The sequence below is a fragment of the Pyricularia grisea genome (genome assembly GCF_004355905.1).
Source record: "Pyricularia grisea strain NI907 chromosome Unknown Pyricularia_grisea_NI907_Scaffold_1, whole genome shotgun sequence".
In the NCBI taxonomy this organism is placed as follows: Eukaryota; Fungi; Ascomycota; class Sordariomycetes; order Magnaporthales; family Pyriculariaceae; genus Pyricularia; species Pyricularia grisea.
This window is the reverse complement of record NW_022156716.1, coordinates 1,934,785-1,958,553: the sequence shown is the minus strand read 5'-3', so window position 1 is coordinate 1,958,553 and position 23,769 is coordinate 1,934,785. Positions and strand designations below refer to the sequence as shown.

Sequence of the window (23,769 nt, the reverse complement as noted above, 5' to 3'; positions counted from 1 at the left end):
AATTGATCACCAAGCTCCCGACCCCAAGCTCTCCAAGCCCCCACTTGTGCCGGTGGGTCATCAGTCGCGTTCCGCAAACAGCATCGCAAGCGCAAATGGCAATTGCAAACGCAAGTCGTAGCTTGTCATAATTTCTCTAGCGGCCCCCTGCAAACGTCGCGACATCAGCGTCGCATCACAACGTTGTCGTCGTTCAGTAATTTGTGATTACATTCTTATTTCTTATTGACAATCTATTTGCTAGGAAGCATATTCTTGGCAACAGGAGACACAGAAGCCGAACTTGAATACCTTCCACGCGAGGCACCTTTGCAGCCAACCAACACGAGTTCCCGCAATCGGCTAGTCAATCTCACGCGTTCCGGACAGCGATATCCCATTACCCACACACAGACAAACCATTTGTTTGCAACCTCGCGTGGTGCTCGTCGTCTCTGGTGGACCTCCTATTCCCCCCATAGACTGTCGCAGATGCGATGGCCTCGGCAACCCTGCTGCTTCTTCACTCGTCAATCCACGCGCAGAAGCCTTGCTAGGGTTGCCTATTAGGCAGCTATCTTTGTCTCCTCTCGCCCCTTGGCTTGAAGTTTGGTAAGTGAGCGACGGCTACTCTTTGTCTATCGCATCCAGCACATTCTTCTCCATAAACACCTTCTGCACCCGGCGAATCAAATACCAGTCCAGTATGTTTTGCCGGTACACCAGACTCTTGATAATTCCAGCTGAGACGAGTATGCACATACATTTGTACCGTCTTCCACCACCAACACTCGGGCGTTGCTGCCATTCATTGCGAAATCTAACCAATGACGTACGGCTTATTAGTTTCTTATCCCTCGAACTGTTCATCAAACACCAATCCTCAGCAACTACATCACCAAAACCCTACCAACATTAACCCAGGCTCGGACACGTCTTAATCTTAAGCCTTAACACGATGGCCCCGAGCTCCAAGAGAGGTGGGAACACGGTGTTGACCCTAGGGCCCGGCCTCAACTACCCTATCGAGATTACCAAACTCTACAAGTCACCAGGCGATCGTATCAAACGACAAGAGCCACTCTTCCAGTACTCCAACAAGATTTGGGTTGAAGAGGGTGATTTCGACACCGGCGAGTACAAGAGGGTCCTCAAACCCACGCGTGTAGAATGGTCAGCTCCAAATGACGGCAAGCTATCAAAATGGCATCTCAAAGTCGGCGATGTCATTGGTAGAGATGGCGAGTGCGTCACGATCGAAGAGGACTGTACACACGAGATACAGTACCAAAAGATGTGTGCGTTGTGCGGGCAGGATATGACGCGGGTGGACTGGTCGGCCAGCAGGCCTAGTACATCACGTGCAACAATAAACATGACCCACGACAATACCGGCCTGTTGATCAGCAGGGACGCTGCTGCGAGGACTGATCTTGAAATGCAGAAACGCCTCGTCGCTCAACGGAAGCTGGTTCTGGTGGTGGACTTGGACCAGACAGTGATCCAGACGGCCTGTGAACCAACCATAGGCGAATGGCAGAAGGACCCCAGCAATCCAAATTACGAGGCCCTCAAGGAAGTTCGGAGTTTCGAGCTGCCCAGCGAGGATGGACCCAGGCGGAACTACACCTACTACGTCAAGTGCCGGCCTGGTACGCACGAGTTTTTGAATAAGGTGTCTAACATGTTTGAAATGCATGTCTACACTATGGCCACTCGAGCTTATGCTGAGCATATTCTTAAGATCATCGATCCCAAGAAGAATCTTTTCGGAAACCGCGTCATCAGCAGGAACGAAAACAAGGGTATCGAAAAGACACTACAACGTATATTCCCTACAAGCACCAAGATGGTAGCTGTTATCGACGACCGCACCGATGTTTGGCCACAAAACCGGTCAAATGTGATCAAGGTTGTGCCCTACAACTTCTACATGATTGGAGACATCAACTCGACCTTTTTGCCAAAACGGCGCGATATAATTCCTTCTGGAACTCCGGTCAAGAGCTTCGTGGTCAATGGCCGAAATAACGAGCCCGCCGCATCCGATCAGCCGTCGAACGCCACAACGGCGGAACCGAAGGGGATGACCGAGAAGGAGCTCAAGCAGCAAAATGTGGAGCAGGCCAAGTCGCTGGAGAAGCAGGTTGTGGACCGACCGATTCTACACATGCAGGAACAGCTCGACAAGGATAACGAAGTTGCGGCTAACAGAATGGAGGGCACCGATGATTCGGATCCATCCGCACCTGCGCCACAAGTTCATATGCTTTTCAACGATGACGACGACGAACTACATTACCTGGAGCAGCATCTTACCAAGCTTCACCAAGCTTGGTGGGCCGACTATGACGCGACGATCGCGAAGAAGCGTGCCGAGAGATTGGCTAGTCTTCGGCATCGTGGAATCGTTGGACAGGCTGCCGAACAGAGGACTACCGACTACCTCGCCGAGAACCCGGTGCCGTTGCCGGACGTTGCCAATCATTTAGGCGCGTTAAAATCAGAAGTCCTGAAGGGTACACGAATAGTGCTGTCTGGAATAATTTCACTCAAAGAGGACCTAGAGACGTGTGAGATCGGGAGACAGGTCCGAAGTTTCGGCGCTGAGCTACTTGCAAAAGTCTCACCTGATGTCACACATCTTGTTGTCAAAAAGGCTCGGCTGGGAACATCAAAGGTTTCGCAAGCTGAAAAGATCCCAAGCATCAAGATCGTTGAATCAGGCTGGTTGGTGCAGTCTATGGTACAATGGAAGCACCTCGATGAAGGTCCATTCTTGGTGGATAGGCGGGGCTCTCAACGCGAACCTGTCGTATCGGCCAACCCAGACGGTACAGATGCAGAGTTGGACTCGGATGCTGAAGCAGACGCGGAAGGAGACGGCAGTGGTTCTTCAGAGAACAAGACGAGACCACTCAAGATCATCATATCCAAGCCTGGCACAGGCGACTCTGATGGAGACAGTGGTGAAGGTCTGGATGGTGGAGATGACGATGATTTGCCCGGAGCTCCTGGTAGCCCTATCGACCAGTTGAAGACTTTTGACTGGAGCACTGCCGACAAGGAGATGGCCGAGTTTCTCGGCGACGAAGACGACGATAGCGACAGTGAAGAAGATGACAACGATGAAAACTACAGCGATAACGCAAGCACCGTCTCAGACTCGACTGACACCGAGAAGTCTGGACGTCAAAGTAATACCACACGAAAACGGAAGCTGACCAGGGACGATGTGACCGACTCGGAGGACGATTCAACGTCACCAGGGAACCATAGTTCTAAAAAGCAGAGGGTAGTAGTGCGGTCGTCATCCAAGCTTAGGGAGGTGCGAATTCCTGGTGATCAAACACCTGGTCATTTGCCCACCCCACGAGTCACGGGGGATGGTGATGACGATAAGCTCACAGAGAGCAATCTAGCCAACGGCAACCCAACACTGCTGCCGCCCAATGCAGAGGATGTGGTTGCGTCCGATATGGAGGACTACGACGACATGGAGGCGGATCTGATGGCGGCCCTCGAGGCTGAGGAGGCCGAGGAGGCTGAGGATATGGCCGATTCTTCTCTATAAGGGGCCTGATATTGCTGTCTTTTTGCCTATATTGCACTGCCGGTACGGCGGTCCTCTGTTTCTTTTTCACTGTATTGGGAAAATGGTTTACTGGGTATTAGATGTCACATTAAGCGACGGCGTCGACGGGGGCTGAACTCAACCAAGATTTCTGGGATCTCGTCTTATTTTAGTTTTTTGTCCAATTTATTCATTTCCTCGAGTTGACAAAGCCTGTGTGGTGCTGCCTATTGTTGAACATTCGTAAACGCTCTAGTTGCCAGGTGTATGTGCCTGATTGAACCAACAGAAGAGTAGTTGGTGATTATGACAGCGCCAAACCGTTCATCTTCCTGAATCAAACATTCAAAGTCATTATTGGATTGCCTGATCATTCTGCACAATTAGACCAGCGCCACCCAAAAAGATCAGTTCCCACCTATGTCAGGTTGTGCCATTATGTGATTACCTAAGCGAGGCTTCAGTGAAGGGTGGGGACTGTGGAAATGGGAAAGCTCCCAAGCAAGGCAAACCGCTCGGTGCGACAAGCTCTCAACGATCGGCCTACCAAAACACCCAACGCGACGAGACAACCCCCCGACTAATCCACCCCGAAGCTACCACAGGGACTCGCCGGAAACCTGATCGATTGAACTCGAGCACCTCGAAGAAACGAATTGATCCCATAACTTCGCCCAAAATGCCGCAGGACATGCCGCCGGTGGGCGGCTACGGCCCCGTCCAGTACAAGGTGCGTTGTTTTGAATGGATGAGAGGGAGGGGCCTCTGGAATTCCACCGATTACCGCTGCCGTCTTGTCTCTCTGTCTTTTACTCGACTGTCGTGGATTGATAGTGGTGGGAAGCTTGGTGGTTGCCGTTCGACGGTTGGGGGCTGTGAATTGAGGTGGCGGCCGCGACTTGCACCCTGATTGCAATTACGACGACGACGATTCGCCAATTGACTCTCGATTCGAATGGAGCTTGCGACTGCATCAATTGAGCACCGACTTGTATATGGGGCTTTGAAGAAAAGGCAACCAGAGGCTAGGGCCGCGATTGGAGGTAACAATCGTCCTCAATGGACGGTAAAACTTCTGGTGCGGTCTGGATGACTACCTTTGGGATGTTTGCTCCTGGATGGAAGTTTCCAACCGGATTACGAATTGCCATTGCTCTTCCGTCTCCTCATGTCTTCTTTGACGTGGAACACGGATCCCCAGCGGCCTGCCGACCTTCAGTCGAGGGCAGAATCACGGACAGAGAGACAGACAGAAAGATAGCAGCTGGCCTGGGAAACTGAGAGAGGGCGCTCAGTGCAGCGCCAATATACGGATCACAATTCGATTTACTGACTTGCCGTTTTCAAATTTACAGCGCAACCTGCCCTCTCGGGGTTTCCGCCCAGCCCAGCTCCTCTTCGGCATGGGCCTGGTGATGACATATGGCTGGTACAAGCTCGGAAAGGGTATCAGGGAACAAAAGTACGTTTGGCCTTGGTAGCATGTTCGGTGGCTTAGTTTGTTACAGCATAGCAGATCCACTCTGGACCAGAAAAAAGAACCAAGGAAGTCAATAATGGTGATTGTATCAAGGCCCTCTTGCTAACCACTACTGCGTTTGACTCTCAACAGCGAGCTCGCTCGCGAGAAGATGTGGGCTCGTATCCATCTGATTCCCGCGCTGCAGGCCGAGGAGGACCGGGACGCGGTCCGGAGGCACCTGGCTGACCAGGCCAGGGAGAAGGAGCTCATGGGCTCCAACTTCCCCGTTTACAACTCGGACAGGTTAGTATTCAGGCTTTTGTCCATTTCCGATGCTGAGGGTAGTAGGGAAGAGGAGTTGGAAGAGGATTCCACACTGGAGGAGAATGCGAAAAAAAAGGGGGTTTGGACGTTTGCTAATATGCCATTCCTTAACTCACAGATATGTTCGTCCGACGTTTGCTGTTACTCCTACCCAGACCAAGGAATAGATTTGAGCTGCTGGGAGGAGAGTAGGGAGGTGGAGATGGCCTTTAGGCTCTGGTCTGACGGAAATCAGTGCCTTGGCTTTCAAGTCGGCCAAGGAGTGCGGACTTGGAATTGTTTGCCGCGGACAAGCGCCAGGACGAAGGGCGGCCTTGGTTGCTTGCTGTACATATTGTAGAGGCAAAGAACAGAACTTTTTTTTTCTCCCTATTTTTCACATTCAAAAATTGGTTGAGTAAACATCTCGCCATTTATGACGTAGAAAGAGAAGCGCCGTGACACTTGTACATCAGCGTCAGTGACGTGGAAATAATTAAGATAAGTCAATCCAATTGACCCAAAAACCCCCCGATTCAAAGCCCTCTTGTCCAGAATGTACCACCGCTTGTCAACCCAATCCGGGGGGGAAAAAATCCGTACAATGAAAACATTTGGTATTCCTGCCACCCAAGAAAATATTAGAGAAAAGAAAATGCCGAATAATCATAAACCTCGTCAACAGTGAAATCATGCCATTATGCAGATGACTGGATGAGCTTGAACCCTTCCGACACCTGCTTGGCGATTTCCTCGTTCTTGTGCTGAAGCAGACCCAAGGCGAAGGCGACGTCGTTCCATTGCCGCTCCGTGTCGCAGCGGGCCAAACGAGCAGCGAGCTTCTCTGCGAGTTGCTTGGCGTGTTTGTCCTGCAAGAGTGTAATCGGTAAAAGTCAGTGGCAGCTCTGAAAGAATATCGGCAACAACAGAATCTAAAGAAAAGACATACCTTCTCCACAAAGCCAAGCAGGAACTTGATGATGCGCCGGAAGCTCTCCTCGTCCAGGGCCTTTTCGGCACTGAGCAGGCTGAACATGTCGACAAAGTGGTTGTAGACGGCATTGTCCTTGGTGGACAGCTCCGTGAAGAACATGCGCGCCAGGTCCGCGATGCGCTTGTCCTCGTCCTCGAGGCACTTTGCCATCTCGCCCAGCTGGCCTTTGACCTTGACCTGACCGGCGAGGATCAGGAAGGTCAGGGTCATGAGGCATGTACGTTTGACCGAAGGCTCAGGGTCAGCCAGACGACGGTACAAGAAGTCTGTGTTCTCATCGATCAGGTGGTTGAAGCAGACGGCCATGTCACCCAGGGCGATGACGGCGTTGCTGCGCACAGTAGCGTCCGATGACCGCTCCATGATTGTGATGAGTAGGGGCAAATTGGCTTCGCAGTATTCTGCCGACACGCACATGAGCTTCGCCAGACAAAGCGTTGCAGCGGCTTGGAGACCGCGGTTGCGGTATGTTGTGTTGTTGGCGCAGATCTCGCTCACCAGAGGTCCGAATAGAGCCAGCAAGCTCTCGGGACCGTAGAGTAGTTCCCGCTCGCGAATATGCTGCATCGCCTCTGTAAAGTCGTCCTCTGTGGTGCCACCAATCAGGTCCAGCTCGTCCGCAGGCTCCTCCTTTGATTTGTCCTTTCCGCCGGCAGTAGCAGTCGAGGTCCTGGCCTTGCTAGACCGCCTGGCCTCGGCCTCCTCGGCTTCCTTGGCCGCCGCAGCGGTCTTTTCTTTTTCTTGCTTGCGGCGCTTGAAGTCGAGTTCACAGGCCTCAAGATGCACAATCTGCTTGATAGCTACGTGTCCAACGATGAACAGCAGCTGGGAGAGTTCGATGGCGTTGTCACGCTTGGGCTTGGCAGGGGCAGCAGGTGTGCTCTCTGCAACGTCGTCCGCGGTGGCTGGATCTGATTGTGTGGGCTGCGGCGCGGCGTTTTCATCTCGCGACGATGGTCGTGACCTGGGACCAAAGACTTGCTTAGTCTTGTGGCGGATTATCTCAGAGCATAGCACATCTGGGTGTTTCGAGATGGCGTAGATGGCGTTGATTGCTTGCTCCGCAACACCAAACCACTCCTTGCTGTCCGAAAGCACATCTGTGATGGCGGCCAAGCGAGCCAACACGGCATGATCATTAGGAAGCCGTGAGAACTTTACGGGAGAGTCCTTGGCCTGGCGTCCAGTGGGATTGATGCGACGGAGTGCCACGCAGGTGAACTTGGCAAGCTGCAGGTCTGACCGGCCCAGGGAGCCAAGACCCGTTCGCAGCATCGCTTCCATCTCCCCTACCACGATCTCCGGGTTGGCAGTAGCCAACATGCCAAGAACAATGATGGCACCACGTCGCTGTGTTCGTGAAATCTCGCGCTTTTGTACACCGTAAACCTGCCATAGCTTGTGAATGACAATCTCGTGGATCATTCCGCCCTTCATCATGGTGGCAAGCAGTTGCTCGAGTGAGGTGAGCTCTGCGGGAGTGGCACCAAAGGTTAAGCTGATCATGTTGCGGGCAATGTAGTTGGCTGCGTCGTTCGGGCTGAACGAGCCAGGGGCCTCGAAGAATAGGCGCTTGTAGCAGTCGATAAGATGGGATTGCACACCTTTGCCCTCATCGCTGTTGCCCTTGGTCCAGATGAGCCGCAGCATACGCCTGATGCCTACCTTGTTTTGCTCGATGTTGTAGGCATCGCCAATCTCGAAGAAGTCTATGGCCTCAATAACTTCACTCTTGTTTTTGGAGCCAAGAAGCTGGCAGATTGTTCCCGTAGCCTCGTGTATCACCGAAATGAAACGAAGCGCCTCGGTGTAGTATTTCTTCTTCAATGTCAAGTTGTTGATTGCCTCGGTTGTTGCGGCCTCCTCTTGGGCCTTTCGTATCGCTGCCATCTTCTCTTCGTCGCTCATCTGTGAAGGGTGTTGTTTTTGTGGTGACTCAATCTGGGTGGCATCATCCAGAAGGGCTGTATCCACGGTGGTGTTGCCGCCGTCCAGCCCAGGCGCATCGACTGGAGGCTTCAAGGCGTCCAACTCAGCATCTACTTGATCCAACCTGGCCTGCCATTCCGAGCGGTTGAGCTGGGCTCCATGGACGGCTGAAAATGGGTGTGTCTTGATCAGGCAACCGAGCAGTTTTATAGCGTTCCTCCTGACGTTGCTGCTCTTGTCCTCAAGACTCTGACACGCAAGCTCGGCAACCTTTTGCCGCCTCTTTGGAAACTTGTGCTCCAAGTCACACAGTCTCACGTACACCTGTATCGTTCGGCATCTGCAATAAGGATTGACGTCGAGAAATCGCTCTTGCAGAATACCGAAAAAGGCGTCCAGTTGCGTTTTATGGTTTTCTCCTTTTTCGTCCAGTCTACTAAGGTAGGCAATCATATTGCCGCAGACCTCAATAAGAGCGCAGCGCAGAGTGTAGGACTACCGTGGATGATTAGTATAATTGAGTTGGACAGCAGAGCTAAGGATGTACTCACCTCACTGTCCATTTGCTTGATAAGCTGCGAGACCTGCTTGATAACCAGTCTCGGCGCAAGCTCTGACAGCTTTGTGATGAACGTTGAGACCGACTTGGGTCCCTTAGTATCGTTACTGCTAAACTCCTTTCCACTCAACTCCACCATGATCTCAGCCGCGAGCTGTTCATAGTCGTATTGTTCAGAAAGAATTTGTAAAAACTCGGCCATGGGTTCCGAGAGATGCTCAAAGTAAGTCAAATTTTGCACAACGGCAGTTTGCGCGGCTGCACAGGGGCAAATTGCAGTTAGCATAACCGAGTCTTCTCACTCAAAAGAGTCACAAGACATACCATAGCCATGGCCGTGATGCTTGACAGCCATGCAGAGGACCTTAAACGCGTGCATCCTTATGGGCGTGTTTTTGACTCTCTGCTCGCTCTCCAGGATCAGGTAGACTGGTCGGCAGACCAATCCGATAAAGGTGTCCCGCTCCGAAGTGGTCAGGAAGATCTTGGCCAGCTTCAGGCGTAGTACCTTGCACATTGTGTCAAGCGCAGTCTGCAGCTGCATTGCCGAGTCCCAACTGCCGTCCTCAGCACCCACCGTGGTCGCCTTCTTGCCCTTGGGCTTGACACCTCTTCGTGCTGTGGGGGCTGCTGATGACTTCTCGGCCGCCTTTGTCTCAACACATGCGATGGTCCATTGCATCAGGAAGCTGTAAATTCCGAGGAGCTGTTTGTGATGCGCTATCAGGTCCTGTTCGTCGGATTCCAGGTCGTGCGCCACCGCCTCTGCCTCGGCGGCAAGCCCTGAGGTGATCACATCGAAGATCTTGCTGAGAGCATGAGCAGGCAAGAATGCGGTATATCTGGAGTGGTTATACAGTTCAGAATCTAGTTCTATATTGGCGGGGCTTCTCTGCTGGAGCGCGCGCTTGCGCGATCTTGCTGGTTTCATCTCTGCGGGAGATAAAAATAAGTAAGACATAGGGGGCACACTGGAAGGGGCGCACTTTAAAAGAAACTGCAGCGAGTCAAAGTGAGCGCTGCGCGTTATGGCCTCGGGGTTTTCTGCGATGGCATCGACGATAGGGTTTAGGACAGGATTTATAACGGCGTTTGTGAGTGAATCTGGGTCATTCTCGCAGTCGAATAGAGCGCTATCGGCCTCGGGTGTAGGTATGCTCGCGGGATCGTTCAGGTATTTGAGCGCATCGTTAATGTCAAAGTTTATTGTGTTGTCCATGACTGCTTTCTGGACTTGGAGGCGTGAAGACGCCTGCGCCGGAGGGAATAGATGTCTGGTGTTAGTAGTGGGTTTGTTGGTCGCAAAGGACTGCGATTGTAGTCATGACAAGTCGCGAAGATAATGTCGTTTCGTTGATATTATATCGAAAATCGTATTATCGCTGATGCATTAGGCGGGGGCAGGCAAATTGCTCGGTCGTTGTCGATGTTGTTTTCGCTACAGTACAACCAACGGTGATAACATTCCGCTCTTTGGCAGGAGGGGGGACATAATGAAGTGGATCCCAGCAACCAAATGTTTTTGTTTTGTTTGTTTTCCAAAGTCGCGCGGCGGGACATCCCTGTCGTCGCTAACCCCCACCTTTATCGACGCGTTACGTTCTAATCGCACCTGCTAAATTGTGTACCTCCAGCCACAATATGCTACGCAAGGTACCTAACCTATGAGATGAAGCCTGATGTCAAGGGATCCAATACGGTACGCGCCAAATTCGCAAGCTCTCCAATTGCGACAACAAACCCAATAACTTTCTTCATTTTTTGCCTTCCATCCTTCCATTCTGCTCCAAAACAAAACAAGGCCACAATTCAATTTGATCTCTGACTTTCAGGGTGTTCAATAACAAGGACTGATTAATTATCTACCCCCGCCAGGCCGGTTTCCACCCATCCTCTTTATTCGACCACGACGACCTCTTCTGTGACCCACGATATATTTTGATCAGCGCGCCTGCTAGCTTTGGTTCACTTACGAAACACAGGAAGTGTTTCTAGTCCATTCAACCTTTCTGCCTGTCGAGAAAGCTTCGAGCACATTATGGCGACTAATGACTGGGTTGAGCAAACTGGCAAGTCGCCTCGCCATTATTCAACAATATCAACCGACGAAGAGGAAGCGGAACATAGGGGACAATACTTTCAGAGTCTGGCCAACAAGGACGCAAATATGCACATAGATCACGGAGGTCAGCAGCATCAACAGCAGCCCGATGATCAGATAAGCGACGAGGAAGCAGAGGTTCAGCCAGTCGAAGAGGAGGAAGAAGAAGATGCAGAAGGCGACGCCTCGGACGATGATGCAGTTGACGAGTCGGTTCAACACGACATGCTGAAGCTGCAAAATACTTTTCCTGGTTTCATGGATAAATATCGACTTATCAAGAGGATTGGTGAAGGTGTGTTTGCGTGGCCTATCCCAGCTGGATGCAGATGCACTGTCAAGACTTAGGAACACTAACTGACATCGGAATAAGGCACCTTTTCAACCGTATACAAGGCTGAAGACCTGCAGTACGAAATGTACGACAATACCTGGGATCTGGATAGAGATATTGACAGGTGGCCTCCCACACCAGTCAAGAGTTCCAAACATCGAAATCAACCCAGGCGAAAACCCAAATATGTGGCCATAAAAAAGATCTATGTTACTTCTTCGCCAAGTCGCATCTTGAACGAGCTAGATCTTCTTCACTCCCTCCGTGGCTGCCCTGGAGTCTGTCCCATGGTCACAGCCTTCCGCCACACCGACCAGGTGGTCGCCATTCTTCCCTACTTCCGTCACTCCGATTTTCGTGACTATTTTAGAAATATGACCGTCCCGGATATGTCCATATATTTGCGGTCTTTGTTTACGGCACTGAAATGGGTCCACAAGGAGAAGATCCTGCACCGAGACATTAAGCCAACCAATTTCCTGTACGACCCATATACGGCGCGTGGCGTGCTCGTTGATTTTGGCCTCGCGGAGCGTCAAGGAAGCGAGGGCTACAAGCCCTGCATATGTCAGGAGAACACTGAGACTCGCCGCGCCAAGCTTAAGAGAGCATATGCCAACTCTTCGATCGACAACCTCGCAATCGGCTACCCCAAGGAGGACAGGCGGCCCTCGCGCCGGGCAAACCGTGCAGGCACGCGAGGCTTCAGAGCCCCGGAGGTGTTGTTCAAGTGCACACAGCAGACGACCAAGATCGACATCTGGTCCGTGGGCGTGGTTCTATTGACTATTCTCAGCCGACGATTCCCTTTCTTCAACAGCGCCGACGATGTCGAGGCCATGATTGAGATAGCAACCATCTTTGGCACTCGCAAGATGAAGATAGCCGCCCAATTACACGGCTGTAATTTCGAGACGTCGATCCCGACCATCGGCTCAGCCGGTTTCAGCTTTGAGCGTATCATAATCTGGAGTACCGTCCGCCCGGAGAACAACCCTCTGACACCTGATGAAGAGCTTGCAGTCAAGTTTCTGTATCAATGCCTCGAGCTTGACCCACGGAGACGAATCAGTGCCGCCGATGCGCTCGAGCACGAGTTCCTTACCAAGTGGACCACGGGTGGAGAATCCGTAGCCGACGATGATGATGAGGTAGACATGGTTGAGGCATAAACCATATTATGACATTGGGCAGGCAATAATAAAGTGGAAGGTTATTTTCCTGGGGTACAATTTTGGGTGTATAAATACTGTATCATTAGAGGCGGCATGCGACATCTGGGTAGATGGGGTTTTATAACGGCCGTATGATTGATGAATCCACATCCTGGGAGGCTTATGGGCAAGATACCATTTGATGCGAGCGTTTTCATGGCATTCAATATCATAAAAAGCCCCAGACACAATATAATACATTTAATTCTTACGAACGTGTGCTGTAGTTAGAGGAGCAGGTACGACGGCATATGTAACTCATAGGTTGCCATGAGCTTAGAAATACGAAAATACTCGGGCTTCAAAATAACACGGCTGTAAACATTCTTCATTTAGACACAAAGGATAGTAAAACAGACGGCCTTGGATGGCCAATGGCTGTGCAATTAATAACGATTCAAACATCCGAGCAATTTTTGTCAAGCTGTACGTATATAAAAGTGGCCAGGAACAAGGTACACTCTTTCTTTACTGATGTTATATGAACAGAAGCGTCAAAGACAGGTAGACAATACCGACATAATAATTAATTTGAGTGGTTTCTACATGGTTGCAATAAAGCAAGGCATACAACATGAAATTCTACTGAGCAGACATAAATTAATTTGCATCACAACGCTTGGGAATTTTCAATAACGGGCCAAAGAAAGGATGTGAATTTAATAAAGACTACAATCCTTGAAAATTAAAACGGTTCGAAAAAGATACCAAACTCCAAAAGTCCTAACAATCCCACGAAACAAATATTCAAACAAACCCCTAGAAAACTGTATACTTACTTAGGGCGGAAATCAATCATATATAAAGCAAGAAAAAGACCCGCACCGTGCACACCTAGGCCTCCTGGTTAAAAACTAACAGCACCATCTACGTCCCCGCTATATTTTGTACACAAAAGAAAAACGGGCCAGTGGGACGACACACCAAAAAGGATCAACGTCTCTAGTCCAAGAGAAGCACAAAAAATTCGACCCAGACGGGACTCGAACCCGCAATCTTCAGAGAAGTGAAATCGGTGAACCGAAATCTGACGCGATACCATTTCGCCACCAGGCCTTGTTGTTGTTGTTGAAGATCGAGCATCATTGTGGATTTATAACCTGCAGAGCACACAGCTACTCGTTTCAGAACATGTCTTGCGCTCAGTTGCCAATATTGGATTTCTTCATTTTATAACTGTATTTCATTGCCTTTGTAGAATAAATCATAAAAGCTTACTTTGATGCATTATATAATCGCTTAGCACATCCTTTGCGCCAATTTAGGAGGTCCAGGTAACGTGTATCGAGTCGAAATATCGGTGTTCCAATTCGTGGTCAAAGTTTGCCTTGCAAGTAACCCAGGAGCGGACATGCGCTTGCATAAGAATGTTGTTTGAAGTAACCGGGTAACTCTAGGGGGGATCAAAAAAAATAATAAAAATCTTCCCGTGAGCTTTCCAAGAGATATTTTGTCTATAATAGGAAGTTTCTGCTATCCTCCGAGGCTCGCTTGCGCCATATTTGATTATTCAAAATAAACAGTCCACGTTATTATTCCTAGATCAAATTATTGTTACAATATACAAAAAAAAAAAAAAAAAAAAAAAAAAAAAGAAAAGAAAAACAGGCTACTGCTGTCTTTACAACTTCACAACCTAAAATATAGATCACAGCAAGAATGTTTGCATAATATCGCCTTGTTTCATTCAATTAAATAAGGCGTTTTGTTAAGGATTATCTTCTCAGGTACTGGTTGAGTAATACACGCAGCAAGTACTAACAAATGGTAATAAAAATACGGTGATTAATTACTAGCCTCGGCCGTAGTTCTTTTTACGCGCGGGATCTTCCCTTAATTCAACTAAATAATGTAAGCTCTACACGGACGCCACCGATTTAATTACACCAAGACAGGAGGCAATTCGGGCGAACATTCCAGACGTCACGCCGTCGCCGCTGTCATTCTTCCTCCTTTCCCCGGACCCCAGCTCAGGTTCGTTGGCGTTCAGCACGCCCACAGCCGACGGCACACACAGACGGCCGGACCCCATCACGACCCTCCAGGTGACCTGCCGTTCGAGTCGATGAGCATTGAGGCCTGCGCCATGACTGCCCGCCAACTCCTGGTCGTGGCGACCGCGGTGACAGACAAGATATTCAGGAGCACTTTCTGGATTTGGGCGGCGCGAAAGACCCTCTGCGGCAGGACGCTTCATGTTGCGGTACAATATTCACTAATCAACCCTAGCTAGCATCCACGGACAACACTTTCGAACTCGACAATCATTTGCGCACACTGTTACGGCCGCGAGACTACGGGACCGGCGGGTTAGTTCTCCTACATGTCCCACTGTGACTGCGGCGGCGACCTCAATCCCAAACCGATGCGTCGTCAGCGGTGATGGTGGCGGCAGGAGCGGAGATATTCTGTACCGATGCTGTCGTGTTTGGTCCTGTCTTGCTAGTCTGAGATACCATGTGGGCGTGGAGAGTCCCGTGCATGCCTTGGTAGGCTCCTGCAAATGCAAGCTGCAATGTTTTACTTGATTATGCATTTCCTGGAATTTCCGCCTTGACCAATTGCCTTAAAACAATGCCCTGTTCTCCATTGATGGGGTTTACAAAGGTCCGAAGTTGAGACGTATTCATTGCCTTCCTCGCAACTGCACCGCAGCAGTAGCGTTAGATTGGCAGGATTGATATTTTGCTTGCCATGCGCTGCATGGACAACGGTCATCAGATAGACGGGCCGCGTCTTTGTTTCTCTTTTTTTGCGCAACAGCTTCCGCTTTGCCTAGATAATATGATCTGCGGCCCGAGCTTTACATTATTTTTCTCACCAGATCCCGCCGCCCGGACCCTCATCTTGTTTTGCAGACTGATGTTTGAGGTAGCGATAAAACAAAGCGCAGATGTCGAGCTGGGACTAATGTTGGTCAAAGACAGTTCGGACAAAGCTTGGCCAGACTGTCGGGCTCCATGTGCCCCTGGATGGAATGAGGCTGGATGGATGTTAGAGATCTAAGCTGAACGACCAGCCGATATTAGCATGGCCGTAAATTCTCAGCTGATTAGAATTGTCAATATTCGAGATAAGGACAGGATCTTGATCAGGTTGAGATCCATCCGTTGAAGCTGTCAAATGGCACCCGGCAGCAGGCCGCCCAGACCCGGAATTCCACTGGCGGACGAATTTCGATCTGATCTTGCTTACCCTGACGCCCAAGCCCGTCCGCGCACCGATGGTATTGGTGCGGGATTATTTCGTATCCATTGGGGTGTGCATACAGATGTAGGGAATATAATATCCGTCATTGTATGCCTCGGAACCAATGATACCTTACTCTTCCAGTCCTGAGCAGCTTGGCCCGCCCATGATACAACAAACCATCTCTGTATCGACTCGCTACATTCGAGCTTCACCACTTTCAACATGAAAGGTTTACTCCGAGAGATGGGTTTCGGGCGGGCGCCCCACAACCCTGACGACGATGTCTTTCAGCTCAACGTGATGGACAGGGCGGGGGCCATCAGTAACATGATGGGCTGGACTATGCTTAGGTTCGACCAAGTCCTGGACCCGGTGAAGCTGCGAGAGTCGCTCGTCAGCGTCATAAAGACGGGAGACTGGAGGAAGCTCGGCGGCAGGTTTCGCAGGAATGTAAGTGAAAGAGTCTTGCAGCACAATTCTTCAGTTGCACACAGAATTCATTGTGGGGCCAAAAGCTCCTTGCAAGTAATGGCTTGAAAGGTGCTGACAGTCAACCAAAGTCCAAAGGTCACTTGGAGATCCATGTACCCAAGGAGTTCACCGAACAACGACCGGCCCTGGGTTTCTCACACGCAGTCCATACCTGCCGTGTTCAAGATCATGAGCTAGGCCGTCAGCTGCCAACATATGAGCCGGAAGAGATCTGCTTGGCGCCATCGCCCACTTTATTCCACGAATTTGCACAGCCGGAAGGAGTGCCCCAGACTCTGAACGACTATCTGTGTTCAGATCTCCCCCAGCTGTGGCTTCATATTGTGTCCTTTGAGGACGCTACATTGACATGTTTGACATGGCCGCACGCAACTATGGATGGTGGCGGGCTGGCAGAGCTGTTGATGGCATGGGCATACACGCTCGCAGGCCTTCCAAAGGAGGTACCGCCCTGCCTGTCGTTGAAGTACGACCTCCTCGACGACCTCGTCTCGGATGCCCCTGACAGAATCGTGATTAAAGATGAGAGGTATTTCAACGCAGATAAGGTAGTATCATTCGCACTCATGCGAATCATGTGGTTGGTGATGCTGGTCTTGCGCGTGTTCTTCGCCCCAAAGAAGGAGGTACGCAATATCTGGGTGCCGAAGCGTGTCATGGATAAGATCCGAATGGAAGCCTTGGCAGGGCTGGAGGCGGCGAACGAGGGGGGTGAACTGGGCTTCAGCGAGGGGTTGACCTCCACCCCTAGCTCAGCTGCATCCAGCAAGAAGGGCAAGGAATATTCCAGCAATGCACTTTTCCCCGGCGGTATCGTCCCGGATCGAGCATCGGGCCGGGCCTTCATTAGCGAGAGCGACGCTTTGATTGCCTTCTTCACAAGAGCATCATCAAGAACGCTACCCGCCAAATCTCGCCGCACCGTCAATATCTCCATCATTCTCAACATCCGTGACCGCCTCCCATCTTTAACTGCACGACTACCAAAGCCCGGCGTCTTCGTCTCCAACCTCGCCATGTCTATCCAAGCTTTGCTTCCAGCCCAGGCCGTGATTCCCAAGGAGCACAAGGGCCCCGCCGCAGAGATGAATTTCTCATCCCTTGGTTTGACGGCGGCATCGGTCAGGTCGAGCCTTCACGCTGGCCTCACAGAGCCGCAGCTCCGCGCCCTCGCCAAAGTGCAGTTGAAAGCATACAAGTCGCGCCTGATTGGTTTCCCCATCCTCGGAGGCATTGACTCCTTCCAGGTCCTCTTCAGCAGTCTGAAAGTGGGACCACTTTTCGAGATGAACGTGTTCGCGCCGGCCATCATCAAGAAAGAGGAGGAGAAGCCGCCGGTCGACAAGGGCAAGGTTGTCGAGGCGGTGGCCGATGCAGCATCTCAAATCGCAGACAAAACAACCGGTAGTGCTGGTCAGGAGGGCGCGACCGTGGCGGCTGCGGGTAGCTCTGGTGAAATGAACGAGAAGACCGAAGAGGTCACTCCAGCTCCCAGCCAAGAGACAAAGACCGAAGTGTCCAAGGAGACGCGCAAGAAGCTTCCCAAAGGTTGCACTCCGGTCGGCATTTTGGTCATTCCCAAGAACTCATCTTTTATGCTTGCCAAGATGCAGCTGTTCATATTTGCACGAGGAGCAAACGGTGCCTGGGTTCAGGGTACACTGCTGCCTCACGACTGGAAGCTTGTAGAGGAAGAATTGAAGGAGATTGACAGGCGGAGGTGAATAGTGTGAAGTTTACGGCCTGGTCTTTTGTCGCCTGTCCCAAGTGGAGTGCGTGGTGGGTCAGGGTGGTTTTAGCTACTTATTTTCTAATTCATTATAGCCAGCAGAGAGCTGGGAATCATAATTACATCCCCGTCATCTAGTCACGACGCGTCAAGCGTGGATTGTTTTACTTTTGCCAGGAACCCGCCCAAGCTGCCTGCCAATTTCGGCGCAGTCTTTTGCACCGTCTTGCAACGCTCACCAAATCCAATGCCATTCGATATTGATACTATCACACAACATGACCATGGATAAAGATGTTGAAGTGGTTGATTTCAATCACCCATTTACTCCATACGATGTGCAGCTTGACTTCATGAAAACCGTCTATGGTGTTCTCCAGCGTGGTGACGGTCAAGTGGGCATATTGGAAAGCCCAACAGGAACGGTAGGTGCACCTGCCTCTTGTATGGTTGGTTGAGGTGTCCAGTGACAGATCGTGGGTGAAATTCGCATGCAAAAACTCAACTGTTGTCACTATCTTTTTTCTTATTTTTTTTCTTCTTCTTCTTCTTCTTCATTGTCTTATTCTTCTCTTCTATCTCCAGCAACATCAGACCCACCCACAGCTGTTCATCGTCATATCGTACGAAGATGGCTACAGTCAGGTCAAAAGTCTCTGATTTAATTTTGTCATTTCGATAGGGAAAATCTCTATCGCTTATTTGCGCATGTCTCACATGGCTCCGGCACTACAAACAGAAACGTTTCGAAGTTTCATTGGAGAACACAACCAGGAACGTCACAAACGAGCCAGATTGGGTCGTGGAGCAGGCTCTGAATAGAAAAAGGGACGAGCTGGCGAAGCGCTGGCAAGAAAGAGAGGAGCGTCTCAAACAGATCCGAGAAAAAGAGCAACGTGACGAGAAACGTGCGGCCAAACGGCGCCGCCTGCTTGAGGAGGACCGACATGTCCGTTCTAGAGGTCAAGCACCCGATGAAGAAGAGGATGAGTTTCTACTCGACTGGGAAGGCGGAAATGGAGGAGCGTCCGGTTTGGACGATGCATCGGGTGGACTCAGCAAAGAGACCAGAGAGCTCCTTGAGAAGGTTGGGCTAGGGTTTTCAAAACAGGACACCAGGTCGGATGATGATATTGAAGAAGACGTCAAGATCTTCTACACTTCGAGGACGCATTCTCAACTTACTCAATTCATCTCTGAGCTGCGACGTCCCAGTTTTCCCTCCTCATTTCCCGGAGCAGAAGAATCTTTGTCGTCAAAAACCGGGACCGAAACTCGCGAATGCGTCAAGCATGTACCGTTATCGTCACGCCAGAAACTATGCATAAATCCAGCAGTCGCACGCCTAGGCAGCGTATCCGCCATCAATGACCGCTGCACTGAGCTACAGAAGAGCAAAGCAAAATCAGAAGGCAAAAGATGCCCCTATGTTCCCAACCAAGAAAACCTGAGCGAAACTCACCAGTTCAGGGACGCAGCCCTAGCAACCATTCCAGACATAGAAGATGCACATAAGCTGGGCAAATCGTTACAGGTCTGTCCTTATTATGCAACGCGGACAGCAATCCCAGGCGCTGAAATTATAACTCTGCCATATCCTCTCCTATTGCAAAAGAGTGCGAGAGATGCGCTCGGAATCGACCTCCAGGGCAGCATAGTTGTGGTGGACGAGGCGCACAATATCATGGATGCAATTGCAGGTGTGCATTCGGCCGAGATACGACTGGAAGATCTGCGGAGAGGTCGCGAGATGCTTTCGATCTACGCAAAGCGCTTTGGCAAGAAGCTCAAGGCTGAAAACAGGATTATGGTTGGCCAGGTTGCTCGCGTGATTCAGGGACTTTCTGAATGGCTGGAGCGGGCGTTGGAGCAGTCGGTAAGCTGACTGACTGTATTGAACAAGCAACTGATTGGGTTAACCCAACCACGGCGACTAACCTTTCCTCTTCACGCGCAGGTTGAGCATGGCATCATTGACCCAAGGGTGCTACTCAAAACCAAGGGAATGGACCAGATTGACATGTTTGCGTTGATCAGCTACATCCAAGAATCGAAACTTGCCTACAAGATCGAAAGCTACGCAGCACATGTAGATGAACTCAAAGAGGCATCCACCGGCCAAAAGAAGACGATTCGCACTTCTCCTGTCCTTCACAACCTCAGCAGTTTCCTTCTGGCTCTAACCAACCTGAGCACCGAAGGTCGCATCTTTTTCGAAAAGGTAGCGGCAGACGGCAGTTCAAAGCAGCACGATATCAAACTATCCTACATGCTCCTCTCACCGACACACGCCTTCTCTTCCATTGCTTCGAGTGCTCGAGCAGTAATCCTAGCCGGCGGTACCATGTCGCCTTTCCAAGACTACGAGACACACCTTTTCCCTACGCATCCTCAAGACAAAATTACAGAGCTCAGCTGCGGTCACGTAATCCCTTCGTCAAATCTCTGCGTCTGGACCCTGGCGAGCATGCGACCTGTTACTACAACCGGTAACGCGGATCTTTTCGAGTTTAGCTTCCAGAAACGGCGGGACAAGACCATGATTCAGCAGCTTGGTACTGCGATTCTCAATATCTGCTCCGCTGTTCCTGATGGTGTCGTTGTCTTCTTCCCTAGCTATGGCTATCTCGATGAGGTCGTTGCTGCTCTGCAGCAGAAGCCTGCCACGGCGGGAACGGCAGCCACTTCGTCTATTTGGGACAGGTTGCAGTCCAGGAAAGCTGTCTTCCGGGAGACAAAAGGTGGCTCAAGCGACCAGGTTCTAGAGGACTATAGCAATGCAATACTCGATGAAAAGGATGTAGAAGGCAAACAGAGATCTCCCAGCCAAAACGGAGCTTTGCTTCTCAGTGTCGTCGGCGGCAAGATGTCTGAGGGAATCAACTTTTCCGACCGACTGGGTCGATGCGTCGTCATTGTCGGCCTTCCATACCCCAATGTAGCCTCACCCGAGTGGAAGGCACGGATGGAGTACATTGAAAGCTCGACGGTAGCCAGGCTTATGGACAAGCAGAACGCGACTCTGGCGGGTGATATATCGGCCGGAGACAACATTCCCAGAGCGACCGTCACCAAGCCATCATCTACCCTGACTCGGGAGCAGGCAGTCGCAGCGGGCAAGCAGGCGGCGCGCGACTTTTACGAAAACGCATGCATGCGTGCCGTCAACCAGAGCATCGGCCGCGCAATCCGACATCGTGGAGACTATGCGGCCATCGTGCTACTGGATAGACGCTTCGGCACCGAGCGCATACGGGCCAAACTCCCTGGATGGATCAGTGGTGCTATGGCGCCAGCTGGCAGTAATGAAAAGACGGGCCTTCCGGGGTTGATGGGCGCGCTCAACAAATTTTTCAGGGAGAAGAAGGCTGACGGTGCAGGTCAATAACGATAAATGTCTGTATCGACCAAGTGTGGTTTGTCACTGGAGTTTCGGCAGCCATATTATTTTGGCACAATACATCGCTACATCATAGGATATAGTCGAAATCCAAAGACTTATCGCCCTTCTCGCCGTTGTCAGTCACACCCTCCGCTCTTTGCTTGGCCTTGATATTGTTACGTCTCCTCAGCATTGTGTAAATGAGGACGATGCCAAAAGCAGCGGTTAACTCCATGGCCAGGCTGACAGCATTGCCCATTATGTATCTGTTTGTTTTAAAACCCATGAAAAAGTGTTAGCAAGAACAAATCCCGGCATATCGCAGTCACTAGCAATACACAAAACTATCAACAGCCGGAATCACTTACCGCGGACCAGTCGAAGACGGATAGACCAAGCTCGCGGGGACACCCGAGATATTTGCGATGGAGACGAATATGGGCAGTGCGGCGCTGCGCTTGTGGTCTGGCTTGATGTTGTTCGAAACCCAGGCGACGAGCAGCGTGTTGTACGTGTAGACGCCCGAGCACAAAAACATGGCAAAGAATCCCGCGCCGACGCTGGGCGTGCCGATGGCGATGGCGTAGCCGACCACGACAACAAAAGGGACCGAGACGGCAACGACGGCGCGCCGCCGCAGCCGGTCGGACAGCCACGTGAAGCAGGCCAGAATGATGCACGCCATGATGTACACAGGGATAGTCAGGTAGTTTACCGAGCCCGACTGAAAGCCCATCCCGCGGATGAGGGTGGGAAGGAAGATGCCGAACTGGTTACGAGGGTAGGTTAGCACTGCTCCTGTTGGTCCCGAAATGTTATGAAGTGGGGGGACCAAAGCGTATTCTGAGATCTGGAAGAATGGGAATTTGCTTACGCCAAACATTGGTATACCAGCGCAGAACAAGCTGAGCCCCGCGATCCAGACCATGGGATCCAGCACAGCCATCCAGACATAATCCCACGAAAACTCCTCATTGGACCCCGTGTACGCTACATCACGCTCCGCCCGGTCCCGCATGAGCTTGCGATCATCCTCATCCAGAAACCATGCGTTCTGCGCCGAGCGCGGCAACGAAACCCAGCAGAGCATGCCAAAGGCGACCGAGATGGCGCCCTCGATGATGAACAGCCACCTCCAAGCCTCCAACCCCAACCGGGCGCCCATGGACTGGATGCCGTACGCGATGATGCCGCCAAAAGCCCCCGAGAGGGCTATGGCACCGTAGAGGGCGGCGATGCGCTTGCCCTGGCTGTGACGCGGGTAGACGGTCGATATGACAAAGGACAACGCCGGGAAGATGCCCGCCTCGGCTATCCCCAGCATCAGGCGGCATACGATGCCCTCGTGGTAGTTGTGGATGAACCCGGTTCCGATCGTCACCGCGGACCAGCTGACTATGGCCACGGCGATGACTAGATTCGCACCCCAGCGCTTCACGGCCAGGACCCACGGTAGCTCGAACACGACGTAAGTGGTGTAGAAGAGGGATGAGAGGTTGCCGAATTCGTTGCCTTGCAGCTTGAGGTTCTCCTCGAACCCGAATACCCGGGCATTTCCTGTTACGATTGTTAGTTGCCATGCGACTGAGCGTGGTGGGTTGGGGGGAAGACCGGACCAAAGGGGGATGTAGCTGAGAGCGCTCGCTGTATGTGCACCTACCGATATTGGTCCTGTCAAGGTGGCTGAGGATCATGATTATGACAAACTGAGGAAGCATGTAGCGGTCAAACTTGCGCACGATACTCCTCTCTCGCTCGGGATCGATGTATACTCCCGGTACAACCTCTCCCGGTGAAGCACCGACCTCTGGCAGATCGTCGCCAGAGGAGTGCTTAGTAGGCGTCATCTCAGCCATGGTGGAAGTGATTCCGATATTTTCTTGCTGATTTTCAATTCCGGGGATCGTGAAAAAAACAAGAACGCTTTCACGAAGAAGAAAATGCAAGCACAGACCCTGGTGGTCATTTCCATCTGTGTCATCTTTTAACTAAATTTCCAGGCTCGTCGACCAGAAGGAGCTATCATAGCAACCCCCGGATTTTCGGCAGTTTCGGACTCAAGCTCCGGGGGCCCTGTTGATAACCTCCCTAGAGCCTGGCATTCAGGCATATGCAGGCATTTTTTGTAGGGGTCCGGATCACCAATCCCGACATCTTGAACTCCCTATCGGTAAATTCCGACCATGCCCGAGATAGCCAGAGATTCAGGAGGGTTTGGGTGAACGCCAAGGCAGACGTGCGAGGGGGTTAGTTTTCTCGTTTTAAGACTGTGCATTTAACAATCGCAGTGGCATCATCGATACGGTGACCCAAAGTCCCCGACTAACCATAGGCACATTTTTTCCCTATCGCTGTGCTGGGTATATTTGGTACCAAAGGGTTAATCCACCACGCATGCAGGGTGGATGTCAGATAAACAGGTCTTGGAATGGAGTATATCAGGAAACAAGATGATGTAAAGTGGGGGAGTTCGGGCGGGGAGTTTCCCAGAGGAGAATACTGATCAACGGGGCATCATCCCCTAC

The 23,769-nt window shown here is 51.2% G+C and overlaps 7 protein-coding genes across 7 annotated transcripts; 4 read left to right on the top strand and 3 right to left on the bottom strand.

Annotated features, from left to right (window-relative positions):
• Positions 1-937: 937 nt before the first annotated feature.
• On the top strand, positions 938-3,553 carry PgNI_00545 (uncharacterized protein; the record flags this gene model as incomplete). Its single annotated transcript, XM_031120623.1, has 1 exon — positions 938-3,553. The coding sequence occupies one exon, from the start codon at positions 938-940 to the stop codon at positions 3,551-3,553; it is 2,616 nt and encodes an 871-aa protein (XP_030987783.1).
• A 524-nt stretch (positions 3,554-4,077) lies between these two features.
• Positions 4,078-5,711, top strand: PgNI_00544 (uncharacterized protein). The gene is made up of 4 exons (XM_031120622.1): positions 4,078-4,283; positions 4,909-5,015; positions 5,166-5,318; positions 5,458-5,711. The coding sequence occupies exons 1-4, from the start codon at positions 4,233-4,235 to the stop codon at positions 5,504-5,506; spliced, it is 360 nt and encodes a 119-aa protein (XP_030987781.1). The 5' UTR covers positions 4,078-4,232; the 3' UTR covers positions 5,507-5,711.
• A 25-nt stretch (positions 5,712-5,736) lies between these two features.
• On the bottom strand, positions 5,737-10,019 carry PgNI_00543 (uncharacterized protein; the record flags this gene model as incomplete). The annotated part of the gene is made up of 4 exons (XM_031120621.1): positions 5,737-6,187; positions 6,268-8,736; positions 8,793-9,058; positions 9,125-10,019. 4 exons carry the CDS (start codon positions 10,017-10,019, stop codon positions 6,017-6,019), a joined length of 3,801 nt encoding a protein of 1,266 aa, XP_030986563.1. The 3' UTR covers positions 5,737-6,016.
• A 565-nt stretch (positions 10,020-10,584) lies between these two features.
• PgNI_00542 (uncharacterized protein) lies at positions 10,585-12,407 on the top strand (the record flags this gene model as incomplete). Its single annotated transcript, XM_031120620.1, has 2 exons — positions 10,585-11,196; positions 11,275-12,407. The coding sequence occupies exons 1-2, from the start codon at positions 10,839-10,841 to the stop codon at positions 12,405-12,407; spliced, it is 1,491 nt and encodes a 496-aa protein (XP_030987826.1). The 5' UTR covers positions 10,585-10,838.
• Positions 12,408-14,307: 1,900 nt separating this feature from the next.
• PgNI_00541 (uncharacterized protein) lies at positions 14,308-14,926 on the bottom strand (the record flags this gene model as incomplete). Its single annotated transcript, XM_031120619.1, has 1 exon — positions 14,308-14,926. Exon 1 carries the CDS (start codon positions 14,644-14,646, stop codon positions 14,308-14,310), a length of 339 nt encoding a protein of 112 aa, XP_030987785.1. The 5' UTR covers positions 14,647-14,926.
• Positions 14,927-15,863: 937 nt separating this feature from the next.
• Positions 15,864-21,318, top strand: PgNI_00540 (uncharacterized protein; the record flags this gene model as incomplete). The annotated part of the gene is made up of 5 exons (XM_031120618.1): positions 15,864-16,091; positions 16,202-17,853; positions 18,053-18,287; positions 18,545-19,738; positions 19,820-21,318. 5 exons carry the CDS (start codon positions 15,864-15,866, stop codon positions 21,248-21,250), a joined length of 4,740 nt encoding a protein of 1,579 aa, XP_030987784.1. The 3' UTR covers positions 21,251-21,318.
• Positions 21,314-23,100, bottom strand: PgNI_00539 (uncharacterized protein; the record flags this gene model as incomplete). Its single annotated transcript, XM_031120617.1, has 4 exons — positions 21,314-21,510; positions 21,613-22,013; positions 22,119-22,801; positions 22,905-23,100. 4 exons carry the CDS (start codon positions 23,098-23,100, stop codon positions 21,333-21,335), a joined length of 1,458 nt encoding a protein of 485 aa, XP_030986484.1. The 3' UTR covers positions 21,314-21,332.
• Between the last annotated feature and the right edge of the window lie 669 nt (positions 23,101-23,769).

What these genes read in the sequence shown, in the direction of transcription:
- PgNI_00544 (XM_031120622.1), top strand. Translation starts at nt 4,233, where the DNA reads ATGCCGCAGGACATGCCGCCGGTGGGCGGCTACGGCCCCGTCCAGTAC. An exon ending in AAGGGTATCAGGGAACAAAA is followed by an intron (nt 5,016 to 5,165) that starts GTACGTTTGGCC and finishes GACTCTCAACAG; the next exon opens with CGAGCTCGCTCGCGAGAAGA. An exon ending in CCCGTTTACAACTCGGACAG is followed by an intron (nt 5,319 to 5,457) that starts GTTAGTATTCAG and finishes CTTAACTCACAG; the next exon opens with ATATGTTCGTCCGACGTTTG.